Source organism: Cucurbita moschata, unplaced genomic scaffold (assembly GCF_002738365.1).
Source record: "Cucurbita moschata cultivar Rifu unplaced genomic scaffold, Cmos_1.0 Cmo_Scf00043, whole genome shotgun sequence".
In the NCBI taxonomy this organism is placed as follows: domain Eukaryota; kingdom Viridiplantae; phylum Streptophyta; class Magnoliopsida; order Cucurbitales; family Cucurbitaceae; genus Cucurbita; species Cucurbita moschata.
In genome coordinates, this window is record NW_019268559.1 from 1,838,604 (window position 1) to 1,856,976 (window position 18,373).

Consider the following 18,373-nt stretch of genomic DNA (forward strand, 5'->3'; position numbering starts at 1 on the left):
GTATATATTATATTTCCAAACAATTAGTTATTACTTTTTTAAAAAACTATTAAATATAATTAAAATTAAACTATAAGTATGTAGTGCAATTTATATTAAATAAAAAATTTTAAGACTATTTTTTAAAAAATTGGAAAATTACAAATTTAGTTATTTTGTCATTAAACTTTAAAATGTATAAAAAATTTAACAATTTTCGAAGCTAATTTTTCATAAAACTCGCTAATTGATGTGAAAAACTCATTCACAAAAAATAATAATAATAATAATAATAATAAGCTTTAGATATTTGAAAATAAAATTATTTTTAATATATACAAGTAATAGTTAACATGTAGTTTTTTCTTAAAATGAAAATTTGAAACGTCTTGTACCATATTTACTGTATTAAAAAAATAAAATATTTAAATTAAAAACAAAGAAAGAAAAATTTCTAGCTCTTTTTTCTTATTTTGTAACACAATTATATTTACAACTCTATATTTAGGAAAGCTAGATTGATTAAATTATTATATTTTTCATTAAAATGTCAGAAATTAAAATTCTTTAAAAAAAATGTTGCTGAAAACAATTTTGGGCAGGTTTATGAATTATGAAACTTCCCGCCCACTTTTTTTCATTTATGAATTCTTCAGGGACCATATCTGTAAATTCCAAAAATATATAATAATACATTAATAATATTTTTTATTTCCGGCATGAAGGGAAATGTTTTGACTTCTCTCAGCAGAGAGACCAGAATTTCATCATCTTCTGAAGTTCAACGCCTCTCTCTCTCTCTCTCTCATCCTGCTCATGTTCTTCATCCTTGAATCCGTCAAAGCTTCCTATCCCATTCGATTCTATTTAAACTCTTTTCAAATCCTTCCATGTCTTCATCACTTTCCCGGGAAATTTCTGGTTACTCTAATCGGCGTCCATGGCGTGGACTTTCAGTTCCGGCGTCCAAATGTTACTGGTTCTTTCTGTTTACCTACTTGCCTGCGGGCTCAGAAGCGGCGAGGCGGCTTCGTTTAAGTTCAATATTCACCATCGATTTTCGGAATCGATAAAGGGAATTCTCACGTCTGAAGGCTTACCGGAGAAACACACCCCTGCCTATTATGCCACTATGGTCCATCGCGATATGTTAGTTCGCGGCCGGCGACTGGCCTCCAGCAACGGCGATACGAAGCTGACGTTCGCTTATGGCAACGAGACGTTCTACATCGAAAATTTGGGATAGTAATGCTCCTTGTTTTCTCGCTTCATTTCCCTAATTGCTTCTCTCGATTTCGATTTCTGAGTGTTTGTGATTTTCTGTTGTTCTGACTTTAAACGTTATCGATTGCCTAATTGATCCGTTTTGTTTGCTTCTGATTGGGGCTTTTCAGTTTGTACTACGCCAATATATCGGTGGGATCGCCGTCGTTAGATTTCTTAGTGGCATTGGACACTGGAAGCGATTTGCTCTGGTTACCTTGTGAATGCCGTAGTTGTTTAACTTATTTGAACACAACAGATGGTGGGAAGGTATTTTCTCGTTCTGATTTACTTAGTTGATGCTCTGATGATATCAATTGGTTGATTTATTTTTTGTTCATCTTTCAACAGTTTGCGTTGAATCATTATAGTCCAGATGATTCAACAACGAGCGCACCTGTTCCCTGCAGCAACTCTTTGTGCGAGCTCTCAAACCAGTGCACTTCGAACACAAATACTTGCCCTTACGAAATTAATTACCTGTCTGCCAATACCTCATCCACTGGCTACTTGGTACAGGACGTCTTGCACTTGGCCACTGATGATTTAAAACTCGACCCTGTCGAATCCAAGATTACTTTTGGGTGAGTTATGCTGCATATAGTTTGTTTCTAATCCTCTAGAATAGGAATCACGATCCTTTACCATGGTATGGTATGTTATAATGTTGTCCATTTTGAGCATAAGCTCTCGTTGTTTTACTTTTTGCTTCCCCAAAAAACCTCATACCAATGGAGATAGCGTTTCTTACTTATAAACTCATGAACAACTCCTTAATTAGCCAACGTGAGACTCCCAACCAACAACAATACTCCTCTTGAACAAAGTACACCATAGAGCCTTCCCTTAATCGATGTTTGATTCCTTTCTCAGGAGCCCTCGAATAAAATACACCTTTTGTTCGACATTTGAGTCACTTTCAACAAAAAAAAATTTGATATTTTTTTGTTAATAGTAGCAAAGGTGAGCTAGACCCTAATTGTATGTATCCTTAGCTAAGAGATTAGAACTTTGAATCTTCGCTATCTAGATGGTGCTATGGTGCTGTTCTTCATGTAATTTTAATGATCTTTGGGCAGTTTGTTATGGATTTCATAGTCAACATAATCATCTTTGAGAAAGCATCTGCAATTTGGTGTGTTGTTGGTTGAATGTGATTGTTCATGGCAGGTGCGGTACGGTTCAGACTGGTGTATTTCAAAGAGGTGCAGCTCCCAATGGTCTTATTGGGCTTGGCATGGACAGGATATCAGTTCCAAGCTTATTAGCAAACCAAGGGCTTACCACAGATTCATTCTCCATGTGTTTCGGGATTGATGGTATTGGGAGAATCGATTTTGGAGACTCAGGCACCCCAGGCCAAAGAGAAACACCCTTCAATACCATGGCCAACTAGTAAGAACTCGTCATTTCTTCACCATATATTCAAAATCTGACCTTCATTTCTCTTGGGGACTCTGGTTTTTCCAACTGGCTTGTGTTGTTCATTCTTGCAGTCCATCCTACAATGTCACCGTCACTGAGATAATTGTGGGAGGAAAAGCCAACAATGTCGAATTCACCGCAATTTTCGACTCCGGTACCTCGTTTACCTACTTGAATGAACCAGCTTACTCCATTATTTCTGAGCAAGTAAGCTTATCTGCAGTTTCAACTCTTGGGAAGTGGCATATGATTTCATGGGATCTCTTGTATTTATACATAGCTATTGTGCAGATGAATGCAGGAATGAAACTAAAGCGCTTTACAACAGATCCCGATTTCCCATTTGAGTACTGCTATGAACTTCCGTAAGTAGCTAATAAGGAAAGATAATGAAACCATTTAATTCTCTTTCAAAAGATTTGGGTATTCTGATTCATACTCGGTCTATATATATGCAGTGCTAACGACAAAGTTGAACGTCCGATACTGAATTTTACGATGATGGGTGGGGACGATTTTGTCCCCATGGATCTGTTCATTGGTTTTCCTATTGACGTGAGTACTCTGAACAGTTGAAGTAATTTTTTCAGATTTGGATAAAGATAAGATCAAAGGACAAGTTATCCAATGAGTGCTTTGGATTTTCTGCCTCTCTCACTCGTTTATGCAATCTTTGAAGCTGATTTTGATCTGTTTTTTCTGTTATTTTTTTGGAATTCAGGATACTACACATGCAGTTTGTCTAACCCTTATCAAAAGCACCGATATTAATCTAATTGGACGTGAGACCCCCTGGCTCTGCATCTAATTTATATTGTCTTGTTCTAGTACTAGTGGTTTTTTTTAACTAGGTTGGAAGAATCGCTTATGATCCCATGAACTTTCTTTTTCTTGCAGAGAACTTCATGACTGGTTACCGTATTATCTTCGATCGTGAAAAGATGGCGTTGGGATGGAGTCCTTCAGACTGTGAGTATTTCTTGACCTGAAAATTTCCTTCTTTTTTTTTTTTTTTTTTTTTTTTTTTGCATTGTCAGTGAAGCTTGTTTCTTAAATCCAGGTTACGACAGTGACGCCGGCACTCCCTCCGGTGACACCCCTCCGGCCAAAGACTCCCCCCCGGCCGACGACTCTCCCCCAGCCGAGGACTCTCCCCCGGCCGAAGACTCTCCGCCGGCAGAAGACTCTCCCCCCACCGACGATTCTCCATCGCCACCTTCTTCCCCCGGAGGAAGCACCGGTTTGCCGAAAATTGGGGGTGATGCAACGCGGTTGAATCCATTGACCTCTGTGTTTGTCGCCGTTCTTGCAATTTTGGCTGTTGTTTGACTTTGATTATTATTCTCTGGGTATCGTTCTGATTTGTTTGGTGTATTTTTAATTTTTTTTTTGAAGCAATAATTTAAGAAGGAAACAGTTTTGCTGCTTCCACTTGTTTGTATTTTGTAAATCAGTGTTACTCAAAATTTATTACAAATTTGCAGGTCGGTAAAATTCTGAACTATCTACTAAACTCCTGAATTGCAACTATTTCAATTTATCATTCAATTTGAATTGATCTTAAATTGGATCTCAAGTGAAATGATAAAATAATTGTGAATTTTGAATAGAAGAATTCAATCTTGAGAATGTGACATAATATAGCTAGTTAAGACAGAGACATTAGACATTAACAGACACTGATGAAATTATGGGGGGAAAAAAAAACACAAAAATCTACCCAAAATTGTTAAAATAAACAAATTACATCATTGTTGCGTATAATATTCAATCCTCTGTGCCTTCCATTTTTCTTGGCTTCTTTTTACCTGACTTGTTGTTCATGATTGGTGGTAATTGTCGTTCTTCTCCCGTTGCTCGTGTTGCTCGTGGACGCTTTTTTCCATCTTCCTTCGGCGTTTTACGACCACCAGATTGCAACTGAAGCTGCTGTGATTTCATTTTAATTGATTTGACTAATGAAGAAAGCTCGTACTTCTTCGTTGAGGAATCTCCCTCAGTCATAACAGGGACGTTGCTGTTCACCGTGTCGTCCCCCGATGCTGCAGGCTGTTTCGTGGAAGACTCCCCAAGCTGGCTTTTTGTTAACTGATATCCATCAACCTTTTGCTGCTTCAATGCCACTTGACGAACATAAGCAGCGCTCCTGCAAACAAGAGACTTATATCTCAGAATCATGAGAACTAAAATGATATACTAATAATGGCAAGCTCTGCACTGCCCTTCAATGGATAAGGCACATTCGCCTAATCAGTTCATATCGTTGCAAGAATTATATTTTGGAAATAAAAAGTTGTTTAGAATCTATAGTATTTCAATAATTGTCAGAAGTATTTATGATACCTTTTGAATTGAGGGTCTGTGGGATCCAAAGCATAGAGAGGGGAATTGAAGAGTGCTGAAAACCGTGGATCGCTGTAATCGACCGTCGGTATTTTATCTTCGGCAATATCTTCCTTCCCCTTTTTCTTCTTATGTTTCAAATTGTATCCTTTGATACCAGTGTCAACGCCGTCGTCGTCAGCAAGAAGCAACTCGAGCTCTGCTCGGCTGGCTTCTGCTTCCCCATCTAGACCGACATGTTCCCTGTCTTTAATGTTTTTCGTTCGATCCTTCTTGCTTTGTTTAACTGGAGGCTCTTCAACGAAAAAGTCACCTGCTTCTTCACCAACCTCTCTATCAGTGTCACTGCTGTCATCATCTGATGACCGTGCAGATTTACTTCTTGCGTTCACCCGTTTCTCGCGTCTTTTTCGAAGATGAGCCTCCCACAACGTCTCTGATTTCTTATCCTTCTTTTCCAGGATTCGCTTGCTTATATCTTCTAAGCCGGTGTTGAAAGTCACCTCCATATCCTGACCACCATCCTGCTCACCATCTTCATCAGATTGAAGCAAGGCACGGTACTTATCTCCTTTCTTACGCTTTTTGTCTGTTTGGTCCTCCACTCCATCATCATCACCACTTTCATCCTCACTTTCACTTTCATCAGATGCCAGAAATTCCTTGAGTTCCAAATCAGCCAGCTATAAGCAAAAATATTGTCAGTAGAGGAGGCTAAACCTTGAGGAGAATACATAGGAAAAGAAATGCAATGATTATCTCTAGACAGCCTTAGATAATACAACCAGCAAAAGGATTATATCGTTAACTCCACTCTTCTTGATACCAAAATCCATATTTCCACATCTCTCAGCAAAATTGGTGAATGATGCTTATTATGCGTACCAAATCATACATCCAATCGGAAATTCTAAATCAAAACCAATGTAAAAGAGAGGCTGACAGGTTTGGGGTTCATAAAAATTAAGTCCTTTCCTATTCATTTAAAGTTTGTCTAATTTAAACCCTGAACTTCCATAACTCGCTTATCGCATGCATAACATAGACAAGTTTGATAAGAATTATGACATGTTACTTGAATATATCAACAACATGCAACAAAAACTAACAATACAGAAGATGATAATACATAGAGGCCACAAACCTAACTAATGAAGCCCAAGATACCGTAAACTGTTGGAAAGCCAAAAAAGTACAAAAAGCTCATATGATGCACATATATCATTTGAGAAACTGGTATCGAATAATAGCATCATTGAGTACAAACCTGATCCGCATTGAATTTTCGTTTCAAGGCTGTTACTCTTTGGGGTTCATCCTCATCCCAAGAAAGATGAATTTTACTATGCTGCAGGGCTGGAGTATGGAAATTTAAAACTTCATAACTTGAAGGTGCCTGATATACAAATGGAATCCTATTAGTCTCGTCCAATTACCTTTCCACACTGCATAATGAACACTATATATGGCATGCAATTACAAATGGAAAGAAAGGGTTTAAGCAAGAGCAAGTAACAAAAATCATAGAGTTAATACGAGAACTTATCTGTAACTTCCAAAAATTGTAAGGAAAAATTGGTTAGTGAGAATGAACATCTTTTAAGCAATAAGTGCGAGAGACCAGTTATGTGTTTTTTTTTTCCCTTTAGATAAGGTTTCAAACTTTCCTCGAAAAAAAAATGAAAAAATACAAAAAAAAAAAAACCCAAACAAAATGGAGGTAAACTAAAGCAAGAATGGATTTCAATCAAGCACAATGAAACCTAAAGAATAATTACATAAAGACTTCAGAATCAATGCCTAAAGAGAGACACGAAACCGAACAAGAGCCAATACATCCTCCAAATATCTCTCGAGCCCTCAAGCCATGGACACTAATCTTCTCTATACTTCCTCAAACAGTGTGCCTTCTGTTACTTTGAAGCTCTCTTAACACTAGCTCCTGTCTCAACCATGCCAATGGAATCCAGCCTCAGAAGTCCAAGCCAAATTAAGAATGAATACATGGCTCCAACAACAATCATTTTGAATTCCATACTCAATGATAACTATTTTCATCTAAAATCTTGTCATCTTGGATTCATAATTCAATTTTTATTATTTTGCAAAGGCAAAGAAGATTCAATTATGAAATGTTTTTTTCCTTAAATCCGTGGATAGAACTAAAAAGATTTTGCTATCCTTATCAAATCAAACTTACCTATAACTATAAGTTATTCAGTGATTAACTAAATTTTTGAATTATGTTTCGCACGTGTTAGAGAATCATTCTGGAGTATATGACATCTTTAATATTCTTATCTAAAAAGTAGCAACTTCAATATAATATTATAACATTCACTACAGCAAAATTACTTCCAATCAATGTCTAAGAGGATATATACATCAAATGATTAATAAACAAACCTCTGTAGCAGTGTCCCTAGGAGGGTGTTTAAATTCCATCGAGTCTGGAATAAACCTCAAATCAAGCACATTTGAGGACCTTTCAAATTCCACTCCATCACATGTTTTGTAAAGGTAATCAGCTGTGGCAATAGAATCACATTCCACCACAGCATAATAGTACCTGTACACAAATAGCATAAATTGCAATGATTAGAAAAAATACAGAGAGAGAGCCATATTAGAGGCTATAACAGATATTCCATACAATATGCATTTGATTCAACTAAGACCAGACTAAATTTGATGGTGAAATCAATAAATTCAAATGAACTGGTAATTTTTCAAAATGAATATGAAAAGCAGCATCAGAAAAAGAGACCTTAGCCTACTCATTTCATAAGCTCGCAATTTCTCATTATCAATCTCTTCGTCATCGTCATCGTCATCGTCATCGTCACCGTCATTTTTCTCTTGTTCATCATCAAACAATCCAACTGGACCATGTAACTCTTCCTCTTTCATACGTTGAAGCCCAAACTCAGATGGGTAGACTGCCACAGACAATATTTGTCCACCTTTTGGAAGAAATGAACTTAGTACGACGAACAAATCAACAGCCTACATAACACGACATGATTTAACCAAGTCAAGTACAGATAATGAGGCAGATAAAATATCATTATCAAAAGACTGCCAAAGTGTGTGCTAATCTGCAAATAAGTGAGAAAGAGAGAGAATATTCATACTTAGTAGTAATACGAACTCCTAATACATATCCAAGCATTGTAAATCAGGGCAAGGCTTATACAAGAAAACAGCTGTTACTTTTATCTACATAGACATGTGAGTATGTGGAAAAATTCCGAACATGAAATGACATTTCAGTGAAGGAAACAAGGTAAACACGAATCACAAAAGAACAGTTGGAAGATAATTGAAATGTCGTTGACTACAACATCAACACACAAATGACTAACAATAGCAAAAGAGCGGCAGAATGGACTATCTGTTTCTGCCAATCAATACAGACTTCACTGTTCATTTTGATCGATCTACAAAATGAATTAAATCCATATAATCTATCCCCTGAATTACAATAACATTTTCATTCAGGGATAGCACCTTAAAGGACAGCCAAATCAAAATATTGTGCATATTCACTTCTTAAATGCAGTCAACATCCATTATAACCTATCTTGTGCTCAGCTTTCCCATCCATTGGGTGATTTTTTTTAGTACAGCATTAAGGCTTGAACCTAAATTGTTTTAAGTACATAAAAAAAAAGGCATAAAGAGAAGATATTCAAGATAGGGTTGTAATTAAGAACAAAATTCTGAGTCACAATTTACACTTGGTTAATACGAATTATTGACGAAATAAACATTGCCCAAGATATCTATTGGCTCAACATACCTTCACGTGCCTCCAGTCCAAGTTAACAACTGCAAGCCTGTGAGTTTCCTTGTCGATTTCTGGAATATTCTCCACCTGACAATACAGGAATCCATGATGATTTCAAACATTGCTACCAATTTTACACAATTAAAACCGAACGACAGACAATGAGTGGCAACAATACAATAAATTATGGATTAACAAAACATTTGTGTGCATCGGTTAGCTGTGAAAAATCCAAATAAAATCCAAGTAACGAGTTAATCATCTGGTTATAAACCTAGACCCTACCCCAATCCCAAAAAATAAAATTTGAGTGAGTGGCAACAACAAAAATGATTAACAAAATCATTTGTGTGCTTTCGCTGAGTGAAAAATCCGAGTTCATATGCAATCTGCTGATAAACCCCCCACCCCCCCAAAAAAAAAATTAAAACAACATAACGAAGCTGCAAAATCTATTTTCTCTTCAAGATCAGTTGTTCGCTTAAAAGATGAGTTCGATGAACCTTTGGACAAAATATAAAATACAAGTATAAACAAATATCTAAAACTTTGAAAATATTCAAAACGTACCGGCAATTCAGATGTTTCATCATCGTAAATCTCATCCAGATCACTTTGGTCCGTATCAGTTGTGTAGTAGTCGGATTCTATCTCTCCATCATCCTCGGACTCTGACTCCTCCAACTCTAATATCTGATTCTTTTCCTCAACCTCAACATCACTCTCTACACTTTCACTGTCAACCTTCTCCTCCTTTTCTACATCTTCAATCTTTTCCTCCTTTTCTACATCTTCAACCTTTTCCTCCGTTTCTACGTCCTCCTCACTATCGTTCTTTTCACTTTTTTCTTCAATTTTATAATAATGACGTAAGGGATTCTCCGATTTACCCTTCTTTGGCTTACCTCGCTTATCCAATTGAGCCGAAGAGGAACCAAACCTCTTGTCAACGAACATCCGGTCAAACCGCGAATCAATCGCAACTTTTGCTTTATGCTTAGGGACATTCTGAAAGCGAGGATCAAAATGCACGGACGAGAACCGAGGATCAGTGATAATTTTCTTATTGTCTGAGGCTGAAGACTGAAGATTTCTCTCCTCTTTACTTTTGTTACCCTTGTTCTTTTTCCTAGAGTTACTCAAACTTTTGGAACCCATGACAACGGCCGGCCACTCACCTCTGCGTATAGTCCTGGCGGGAAACGACTACCACTGCGTACAGTCCGGGCGGGAAACGACTACCACTACGTACAGTCCGGGAGGGGGACGACGACCACTCGCTGCGAACAGTCCGGGCGGAGGAACGACGGCGACTAGCGTATCGTCCGGGCGGAGAAGGCGGTGGAACGCTGCGCGATGGAACTAGGGCTTAAGGCGTCTAGGGGTTATATATGTACCTGATGTTTGAACGCGGGATAGTGTAACCCTGAGATGGATAATCATTAGATATTTACCGAAGCATCATTTCGGATCAATAGCCGGGTTGAATCCGGAATGCTACAAGCCCATAACCGACCTTGGCCCTTCATTCAAGCATATTTAAAAAATGAATATTTTTATTCTCTTTTAATTCAAAATTTTTTAAGAAATAATTAATATAAATAAACTAATAAAATCTGAAAATTTAAAAAAAAAAAAAAAAAAATCTCTATATAAATTTTAAAGTTTTTAATCTGAAGTTATTTAAAAGAACATATGTTCATATCCAAATCAATTTATGAAAGGGTTGGTTAACTAGGCTAGTCAACTATTGACCTTGGGCCGGGCTTGGATTAGACTTGGACGGCCTTTGGGCTTTAAGCCCAATCATAACAACTGATATATTAAATCTAACCATTGATATATCAATTCTCTCTCGAACTAGTGTTTGGATCTTTTTCGGATGTCACTCATTCTCTCAAGTTTTAGATCAAATCCATTGACACAAATAGGTCAGGAGAGAAAATTGAGTTATTTGAGACCAGGATGATTGACAGGGCAAACTGCTAGTTTTCGATACGAGATATCCATCCTAGTCATTATGGACGCATTTGCCCCATTGACACGTATGAAGGAATTAATGTTGGACTTATTGGATCATTAGCAATTGATGCAAGGATTGGTCGGGATCTCTAGAAACTCCATTTTATGAAATTTATGAAAGATCAAAAAGAGTGCGGATGCTTTATTTATCACCAAGTCGAGATAATACTATAAGGTAGCGACAGGAAATTTTTTGGCACTAAATCCAAGCATTCAGGAAGGACAGATTGTTCTAACTCGATACCGTTAAGAATTCTTGACTATTGAATAGGAACAAGTTCATTTTCGAGAGGTGGGCTCCATTGTTCAAGTTTTGAAATAAGCACCTAAGGAAATTATTCATCTATTTACCCAAAAAAAAAAAATGAATTTCATTTTGTGAAAATTGTGTTTCTTACGGCATAGTCAATCCTAAAATGATAGACATATTAAATCGGCTAAAAAAGTTATTCTCACATGCAAATCAAACGACAAGTCCTCGTATGTAGAAGTTTATAACTCATTCAATACTAAGATCGAGTTGCATATGATCTATCCTGTGAGAACATAAATTAAGGTATTTTTACTAACAAACAGCAAAATTGAAGGGTTTTTTTTTCTTTTTCTTTTTCTTGAAACTCAACCAAAACCAATACCACATACAAAGTAGGACCCAAACCAATAAAAAAAAAAGTAATGGTTAAATAACAAACAGACAGATTTTTGTGTGTATAATTTACATATGATTTATCTAACCCAACACTTTTACCCAAATCCCCCACTTAATTACACCTAATCCCAATCATAAATATGTAAATCTGATAATATAAACATATATACACACAGATAAATGATACTTTGCTTTCCTAAAAGGATTTGTTTAGAAGAGATGTCAAAGTTCAAATAATTGCACAGAAAATGAGTAATTTTCTTCTATCATTAATAACCAGGCAGGTGCATGATTTGACAATAACTAATAATGCATTAAGCTTAAATAGCAAGCTATAAACAAACCAGAAAGCTCTATCTCAACAACCTATTTTCAAACAGATTCCTCCCTAAGTTGAATAACATATTTAATTTTACACTAACATGTTACAATGTAATAAGTTAGATTCATACAAATGCTAATAATTCAAATCATGTCACGTAAAATATAAGAGTGGGTAAAATGTAATTGTCATCTTTTTACAAAACTTCCCCACTCAACTTTTGAAAAACATAGGATTAAAATAGTATTTGATTTTGACCGTTTCACTTTTTTTTTTAATCTTAAATGATCTATTGAGTTATTTAATTCATCTTCATCGTTTTATATGGTTTATTTGTGTCTTTTTTACATTTTATCATATTTGGAATGATAAGTCTCTTTCATGTCTTCACGTTAGGTCTAATTGACTTTAAGATTCCGTACGAATATAAATTTTTTTTCTTCCTAATTCTGTTTTAGGAGATATAAATTAAAGCTGCAGTAAACTAACGTGAAGTTATTAATGAGCTTCCCATTTGCCAATTCATGGCAATAATGTTCAATTTTTTTTATAATAAAACAAAGAAATGAAGATAACTAAATTATTCCACAAATAAAAATAATGATAATAAAGTTTTATTCAATAACCCTTTTGTTTTTTGTTTTCGTAAATTAAATTTGTAAATATTACTTTTAATCGATTCTCTAAGATAAAATTCATTTTTTTTAAAAGAACATTTAAATTTTAAGTGAAATTTCAAAAGCAAAAACATAGTTTGAAAACTACTTTTCTTTCATTTTCAAATTTTGGCTTGATATATTAATACATATGTAAAGAGTAGATAATAAAATAAATAAACTCATGTAACTAAATTTTTCAAAACCAAATGATCATAAAAGGAGCCTAAAAAATAGTTTTAAAAGCTTGTTTTTGTTTTTAAAAATTGGTTAAGAATTCAAAGGTTTTCTTAAAAAGATCCAAATGAAAAAACAAACATAATTTTAAAACACTAAACAAAAATCCAATCAAATGAGCTTAATATATTTGTTAAAAGAACACGACTCTCCACAATGGTATGATATTGTCCACTTTGAATATAAACTCCCGTGGCTTTGCTTTGGGCTTCCCAAAAGGCCTCATACCAATAGAGTTAGTATTTCTTACTTATAAACCCATGATCATTTTCTAAATGTCCCATCATCCAACAATATTAATTGTTTCTCAAGATAATATCTATCAAATTCTTGCAATCAGACGTTAACATCATTTATTTACTTAAGGTTTGTTTTTACTTCATTTCTCCATAATGCACGACTATTTTAACACAACCTCCCAAGAATTGTAAAGCCATATTAAACTTTTTATAGCATAAAGTTCATTCAATCTTTGTTAAATAATAAAGTCACTGCAAGCTACCCTACAATAATTTAAATATAAGGTAAAGGGATACTATAACATACCTTTTACTTTATAAACGAAGAAAATCGCTCCTCCTGAATTGCCTATTGAAATTAAGAAAACTCGTTAGCTTTCAATCAATTAAAAAAAAAACAATTTCCAAAACCGTGTTTGTTAAAGTGCACCAAATTATTTGTGACCAACTATGATGCAAAAACTACAACAATGGGAGGGTAAAACCTTTTTGGGGTTTCAAGATCTTTTATCCAAAGCAAACATAATTATTACCAAAATTTTGCATGATTTTGTCCCGCGAGCAAGTCCAAAAGTTGAAGATTCACAGAGCAACAGCAGCTAGTGTTGTGCATGTTGTTGGATTAACATTGCTTCAGAATCACTTCTCCATTATTTGCTTTGATGTTCAACTTCTGGGGCCGCTATCATGTTCACAGTTTTGTTTTGTAACTCTTCTATCATTTTTCATTTCCTATAAATAACACATAATCTTCACTTTAATATCCCAGGCTGGCTTTGTTTAGTACAGAGAGAGAGAGAGAGTAGCATTTGTACCTATATTTGTAGGTCATGGCTTCCTTTGCCGTGGCATTCTCACACTTTGCAATCCTTTTGCTGACTGCTGTGTCGTTGGGGAGTTCGCTGAGCTTAGACTACTACGACAAGACATGTCCCAGTGCCGACTTCATCGTTACTAAAGCTGTCAGGAATGCAGCTTACAAAGATAAGACTGTCCCTGCTGCACTCCTCCGAATGCACTTTCATGACTGCTTTATAAGGGTAACCTTTAAAATTCTCGACATGTTCAATACTTCTCTAAGTTACAAAACTAACCTGGTTATGTTTGCCTGGGTGAAGGGTTGTGATGCATCCGTATTGCTGAACTCAGTAGGGAACAACAAAGCAGAGAAAGATGGGCCAGCTAATTTGTCTTTGCACTCGTTTTTTGTGATAGACGACGCGAAGAAAGAACTAGAATCCTATTGCCCTGGCGTTGTCTCTTGTGCTGATATCTTAGCTATGGCTGCAAGGGATGCAGTTGTGCTTGTAAGAAAGCATATAATTCAAATGATCTTTTGCCTAGTAACAAGGATGGTTTGAAATTTAGAAGTCCAAAACATTTTCTTTCTAAAAGGAAATAATTTTGTGTGTCTGTCTTACAGTCTGGAGGTCCAACATGGGATGTTCCTAAAGGAAGAAAGGATGGAAGGACATCAAAGGCAAGTGAAACAATACAATTGCCATCTCCAGCCTTCAACATTTCTCAGCTGCAACAGAGCTTCTCCCAAAGGGGACTATCCTTGGACGACCTAGTTGCTCTGTCAGGTAAACCACATATGACGAATGCATCAGCGTAAAATATCAGTACAACATAAGATTATTAGAGAAAGAATAAAGTCGTCCTATCAAAGATATAAGCATAAACATTGTCATATGATGCAGGAGCACACACCTTAGGATTTGCTCATTGCTCATCCTTTGAAGGTAGAATCCGCAACTTCAGTCCAGCCAGCAATGTTGACCCTGCAATGAATCCATCGTTTGCAGGAAGTCTAAGAAACATGTGCCCAGTAAACAACAAGGCAAAAAATGCGGGCGCTAACATGGATACTTCTCCGACCACATTCGACAACAACTACTATAGACTGATACTCCAAAAGAAGGGCCTGTTTTCTGCTGATCAAGCTCTGCTCAACTTTCCCAAGACCAAGAATCTTGTTAATGAGTTTGCTAGCTCAAAGGAAGCTTTTACCAGAGCATTTGTTAATTCCATGATCAAGATGAGTAGCATCACTGGAGGACAGGAGATCAGAAAGAATTGTAGGGCAGTGAACTAAAAGCTACTCCTGATAGCTCTGTGTGTTTTGTTTGCTAGACTAATAATCATCTATTTAAGCAATGGGAGCTAAGTACCCATGGCTAGATTGTATTCAGTACTGTTAAAATCATATTACAAATGTTCTCTTATATATGGTCACCAATGGAATGCCTATATTTCTGCCTTCATTTTTCACTTTACTCTCAGATGTCTCCAATTAGAGATGAAGTTACTTCTACGGTGATGTCTCCAGTACCTACATCCACTAATCACCCACTTTAAGATTCTCCAATTCGTACCCAACTGAACCTAATGGACAAGAAAATAATAGGAATCAGATCTAAGCTACTTCGTTAAAGCTCAAGCCACCTGAAAACACTGAAAAATTATGCAGGAAACTCCGGCGGCAAGAGAAATAGAACCAGGAGAGGATGGTCAGCATGAATGTACCAAAGCAAATGTTCAAAGAAAATGAGATTTTATCCTTTCAACCTATGACATTAATAAATTCTAGTCTGAGACAACTAAAAAAAAAGTATTAATTAGACAAAGATTTGGCAACAACAACCAAACCACTTGATGCAACTCCTCTCCTCCTCTCCCGGTAGATTTGTCGGCAGTTGAAGAACAGTAACGTGTGTTGGGTGAATTATGTGCCACAAAGTCTATAGACCCACGATTATGCAAAGGAATAACTGATAAGACAGTGGATTAAAAGGAAGAACCAAAAAAAAAAGTGAGCTAATTGATGATTTGAAATTTACAATAGCTCCTAATAATGCATATAATTGAACTCTCAAAAACAGGTATTTCATTCAACACAAGTCCTAAATTAAAGTTTCAACCTGCACAAATGCAGTAACGCACTAGTTTTCTCAACAGTTATCTCAAAAATTTCTAGGCATCTGCCACTGAACTTGAAATTACGAGAACGCCTAAAATAGACTGGGAATACATTCTCACTCACATCAAAGTGGACAAAGACCATGAACTTAACAAGTCCACCAAACACTTGTAAACCTCGTCATTTCACCAGAGAAGTTTCCTGTTAGAAGTAAAAAAAATTTATAACTCAGGTTACCAAACTCCAAAAAAGATCGTGTATTAATAAATGCATTTCCTTACCTTGACTGGATCACAATTGAGAACAATCTCGGCCAATTGAATATTGCCACTCAGATTTGATGCCTTGTGCGATGGCATGAATGCAAAGCCGTCAACAAGCTTCTCACACTTCAACCCCCATTTGACCATCAAGAACTCAATCAGATGGTGCCCACTGTACCATTTGAAGGACAATGAATTGGTAAAGGTGGAAAATAATGATAACAATGATAATAATCATAATTATAACCATCATGATCACGGAACCACCAATTTCCCCTATTCCCCAAGATATAAGATAATACTATCAACTATCAAGTTACCTGCGATTGTGGTAGGTTGTTATAAAAACTGATCCCGGTGAACTTTGGAGAAGAAAGGCCACGGTTGAAAAGAGATCATCAAATGCTTCCCAACAAAAACAAAACTCAATTTCAGAACATTTTTCCCCATAAACAAAGATGCAAAAGTAAAAGGCAATTGGATCCCAAATTGATCCTATGGTCCTACCACTGTTTTCGTACAATACATCGGCCCCAATAATGATTGTAGGTCGTAAATTGAATATTGATGTGTCCCAAACCCCCCATGTAAGTCCTATTACCTACACTTATCAGAAACTCCTCACTAAGCCAGATCCGTTAAGATGCAATTAGAGGAAAAAATAGCAAGAAAAATACTAGTAATAGATTTACGTTACAGTTGAGCTTATTCAGGTCACAAACTCTCCTGATATTATCCAGCACCTGCAAATTCAAGAGTCGGCCAGTGGAAGGAAAATATGAAGATCAAGCATCTAACTGCCCGTTTACGTAGTTATCTCAGTGAATTTGGTTCTAAACACAGTTTGCCTCATCCTTAGTGCGAGAAACTCCTTTAGCTTGACCTTTTTATGATTCATTTTTAAAAGCATTAATTTGAACCACCTCCCGCCCAAAAAGGAAAAAACAAAACAAAAATGAAGTTCATATAACTTGATTAGTGGAAATATGATCAAGGAGGTGAAAAATTCTGCTGCCATTTTTTTTACAATTGATGCAAGAAGTGGAACTTAAATTATCAAGCGAAGTAACAAAGACGAAGTAATACCTCCACTCTGTTAGCATCGTCAGTCAAAGTAACATTAGCGCCTAATTTAGCTGCAACCAATCCAGGCAATGAAGTACCGGCACCGAGCTGCAACCAATTTGGAGGTCACAGAGTCACCCTAGACATTAAACTTCCCCGATTCAAAATGATCAAGCATATCACCCAAACTCTAACTCTACTGGTCATTTGCTTCTAGGATACCTCGTTGGAGACAGGTTCAAAAGAAAAGGATAATACACAAGTACCTCAACGACGTTAGCACCAGAAAATCGTGTTTTCTGCTGCCAAATATACTCGGCAAGGATAATACCGCAAGGCCACACATAAAGCCCGTAATCCTCTTCCATATTCTGCAGTTTCGAGGCAATTACAAAAGGAGATTGTTAAAGTTTCTCTGTCTATCGATATTTTGAAGAAAGAAATGGAAGGAGAATATTGACACCTCGATGATGGAAATGGTGAAGACCGATTCGCCAGCATCGTCTTCAAAAACATGACGAGATATTGTAGTCGATGAGGGAGCGGCCGAGTCGTCGGAGCTACCGTCTTCCATGTCGCTCGCCGGCGATTGCCGAAACAAATAGGACCTGCTTTCCACTGGCGGGAGCGCGAGGAAGTGTAACTACTGGGCCGTCCTAGTCCAATAGAGAGAGATTCTTATAATTAAATGAGCCCAAAACGATCTCTCAAGGCTTATGGCTCCAACATTTCTTATATTTCAGGTCATAATCACGTTACTTACTTTAACTTTAGTTACATAAAAATTATTCCCATATTAAAACGAATCTTTTAATATACTTTTTAGAAAAATAATCATGTTTACAGGTAAAAAAAACATGCTCAAATAATTTATATTGGTTTACGAATACAGTTTTTTACCGTATAGTATTGTCGTAAGAATATAGAAAAATGTTGAGACCGTTAAACGATTTTAACTCTTGGTCTGAATCATAGACATGAATCGTTACGTAGTGCAAATAATTTAAAAATTAAATATTATTAAATATTTTTAAAAACTATACATTAACATATAATATATATGATTTTATAGATGTCATAATAAATTCTCACATCATATTCCATTTGAAGCCATTTAAAAAATATGGTATATAATATAGTTGGCGCAATAAATATTATCAAAGGGAAAAATAAAGGAATTTCCTTCTATTTAGCCGC

General features: G+C 36.1%; 4 protein-coding genes and 1 long non-coding RNA gene across 8 annotated transcripts; 2 read left to right on the forward strand and 3 right to left on the reverse strand.

The window, feature by feature from the left end:
- Positions 1–741: 741 nt before the first annotated feature.
- LOC111433625 (aspartyl protease family protein 1-like) lies at positions 742–4,151 on the forward strand. Its single transcript, XM_023070724.1, has 10 exons — positions 742–1,224; positions 1,374–1,512; positions 1,594–1,826; positions 2,413–2,637; positions 2,739–2,874; positions 2,959–3,032; positions 3,126–3,222; positions 3,389–3,449; positions 3,565–3,636; positions 3,728–4,151. Exons 1-10 carry the CDS (start codon positions 920–922, stop codon positions 3,994–3,996), a joined length of 1,611 nt encoding a protein of 536 aa, XP_022926492.1. The 5' UTR covers positions 742–919; the 3' UTR covers positions 3,997–4,151.
- An 88-nt stretch (positions 4,152–4,239) lies between these two features.
- LOC111433624 (pre-rRNA-processing protein esf1) lies at positions 4,240–10,226 on the reverse strand. Its single transcript, XM_023070723.1, has 7 exons — positions 9,371–10,226; positions 8,813–8,887; positions 7,778–8,016; positions 7,417–7,579; positions 6,278–6,406; positions 5,011–5,693; positions 4,240–4,813 (listed from the first exon to the last, which is right to left on the reverse strand). Exons 1-7 carry the CDS (start codon positions 9,956–9,958, stop codon positions 4,435–4,437), a joined length of 2,256 nt encoding a protein of 751 aa, XP_022926491.1. The 5' UTR covers positions 9,959–10,226; the 3' UTR covers positions 4,240–4,434.
- Positions 10,227–13,122: 2,896 nt separating this feature from the next.
- On the reverse strand, positions 13,123–13,570 carry LOC111433628. Its single transcript, XR_002708844.1, has 2 exons — positions 13,459–13,570; positions 13,123–13,274 (listed from the first exon to the last, which is right to left on the reverse strand). It is a non-coding gene; the product is annotated as an uncharacterized LOC111433628 (long non-coding RNA).
- Positions 13,571–13,651: 81 nt separating this feature from the next.
- On the forward strand, positions 13,652–15,178 carry LOC111433626 (peroxidase 64-like). The gene is made up of 4 exons (XM_023070725.1): positions 13,652–13,965; positions 14,044–14,232; positions 14,349–14,511; positions 14,629–15,178. Exons 1-4 carry the CDS (start codon positions 13,756–13,758, stop codon positions 15,021–15,023), a joined length of 957 nt encoding a protein of 318 aa, XP_022926493.1. The 5' UTR covers positions 13,652–13,755; the 3' UTR covers positions 15,024–15,178.
- A 42-nt stretch (positions 15,179–15,220) lies between these two features.
- LOC111433627 (methyltransferase-like protein 23) lies at positions 15,221–17,814 on the reverse strand. Of its 4 annotated transcripts, none has more exons than XR_002708842.1 (9): positions 17,640–17,814; positions 17,443–17,547; positions 17,198–17,284; positions 16,804–16,854; positions 16,619–16,712; positions 16,432–16,516; positions 16,130–16,283; positions 15,972–16,049; positions 15,221–15,307 (listed from the first exon to the last, which is right to left on the reverse strand). XR_002708842.1 is itself a non-coding variant. In XM_023070726.1 (8 exons), the coding sequence occupies exons 1-8, from the start codon at positions 17,748–17,750 to the stop codon at positions 16,029–16,031; spliced, it is 708 nt and encodes a 235-aa protein (XP_022926494.1). In that variant the 5' UTR covers positions 17,751–17,814; the 3' UTR covers positions 15,724–16,028. The 4 variants fall into 4 exon arrangements, 1 of the variants encoding a protein (XP_022926494.1); XR_002708841.1 differs by having other exon boundaries at positions 15,228–15,313; XM_023070726.1 differs by lacking the exon at positions 15,221–15,307 and having other exon boundaries at positions 15,724–16,049.
- Positions 17,815–18,373: the final 559 nt, after the last annotated feature.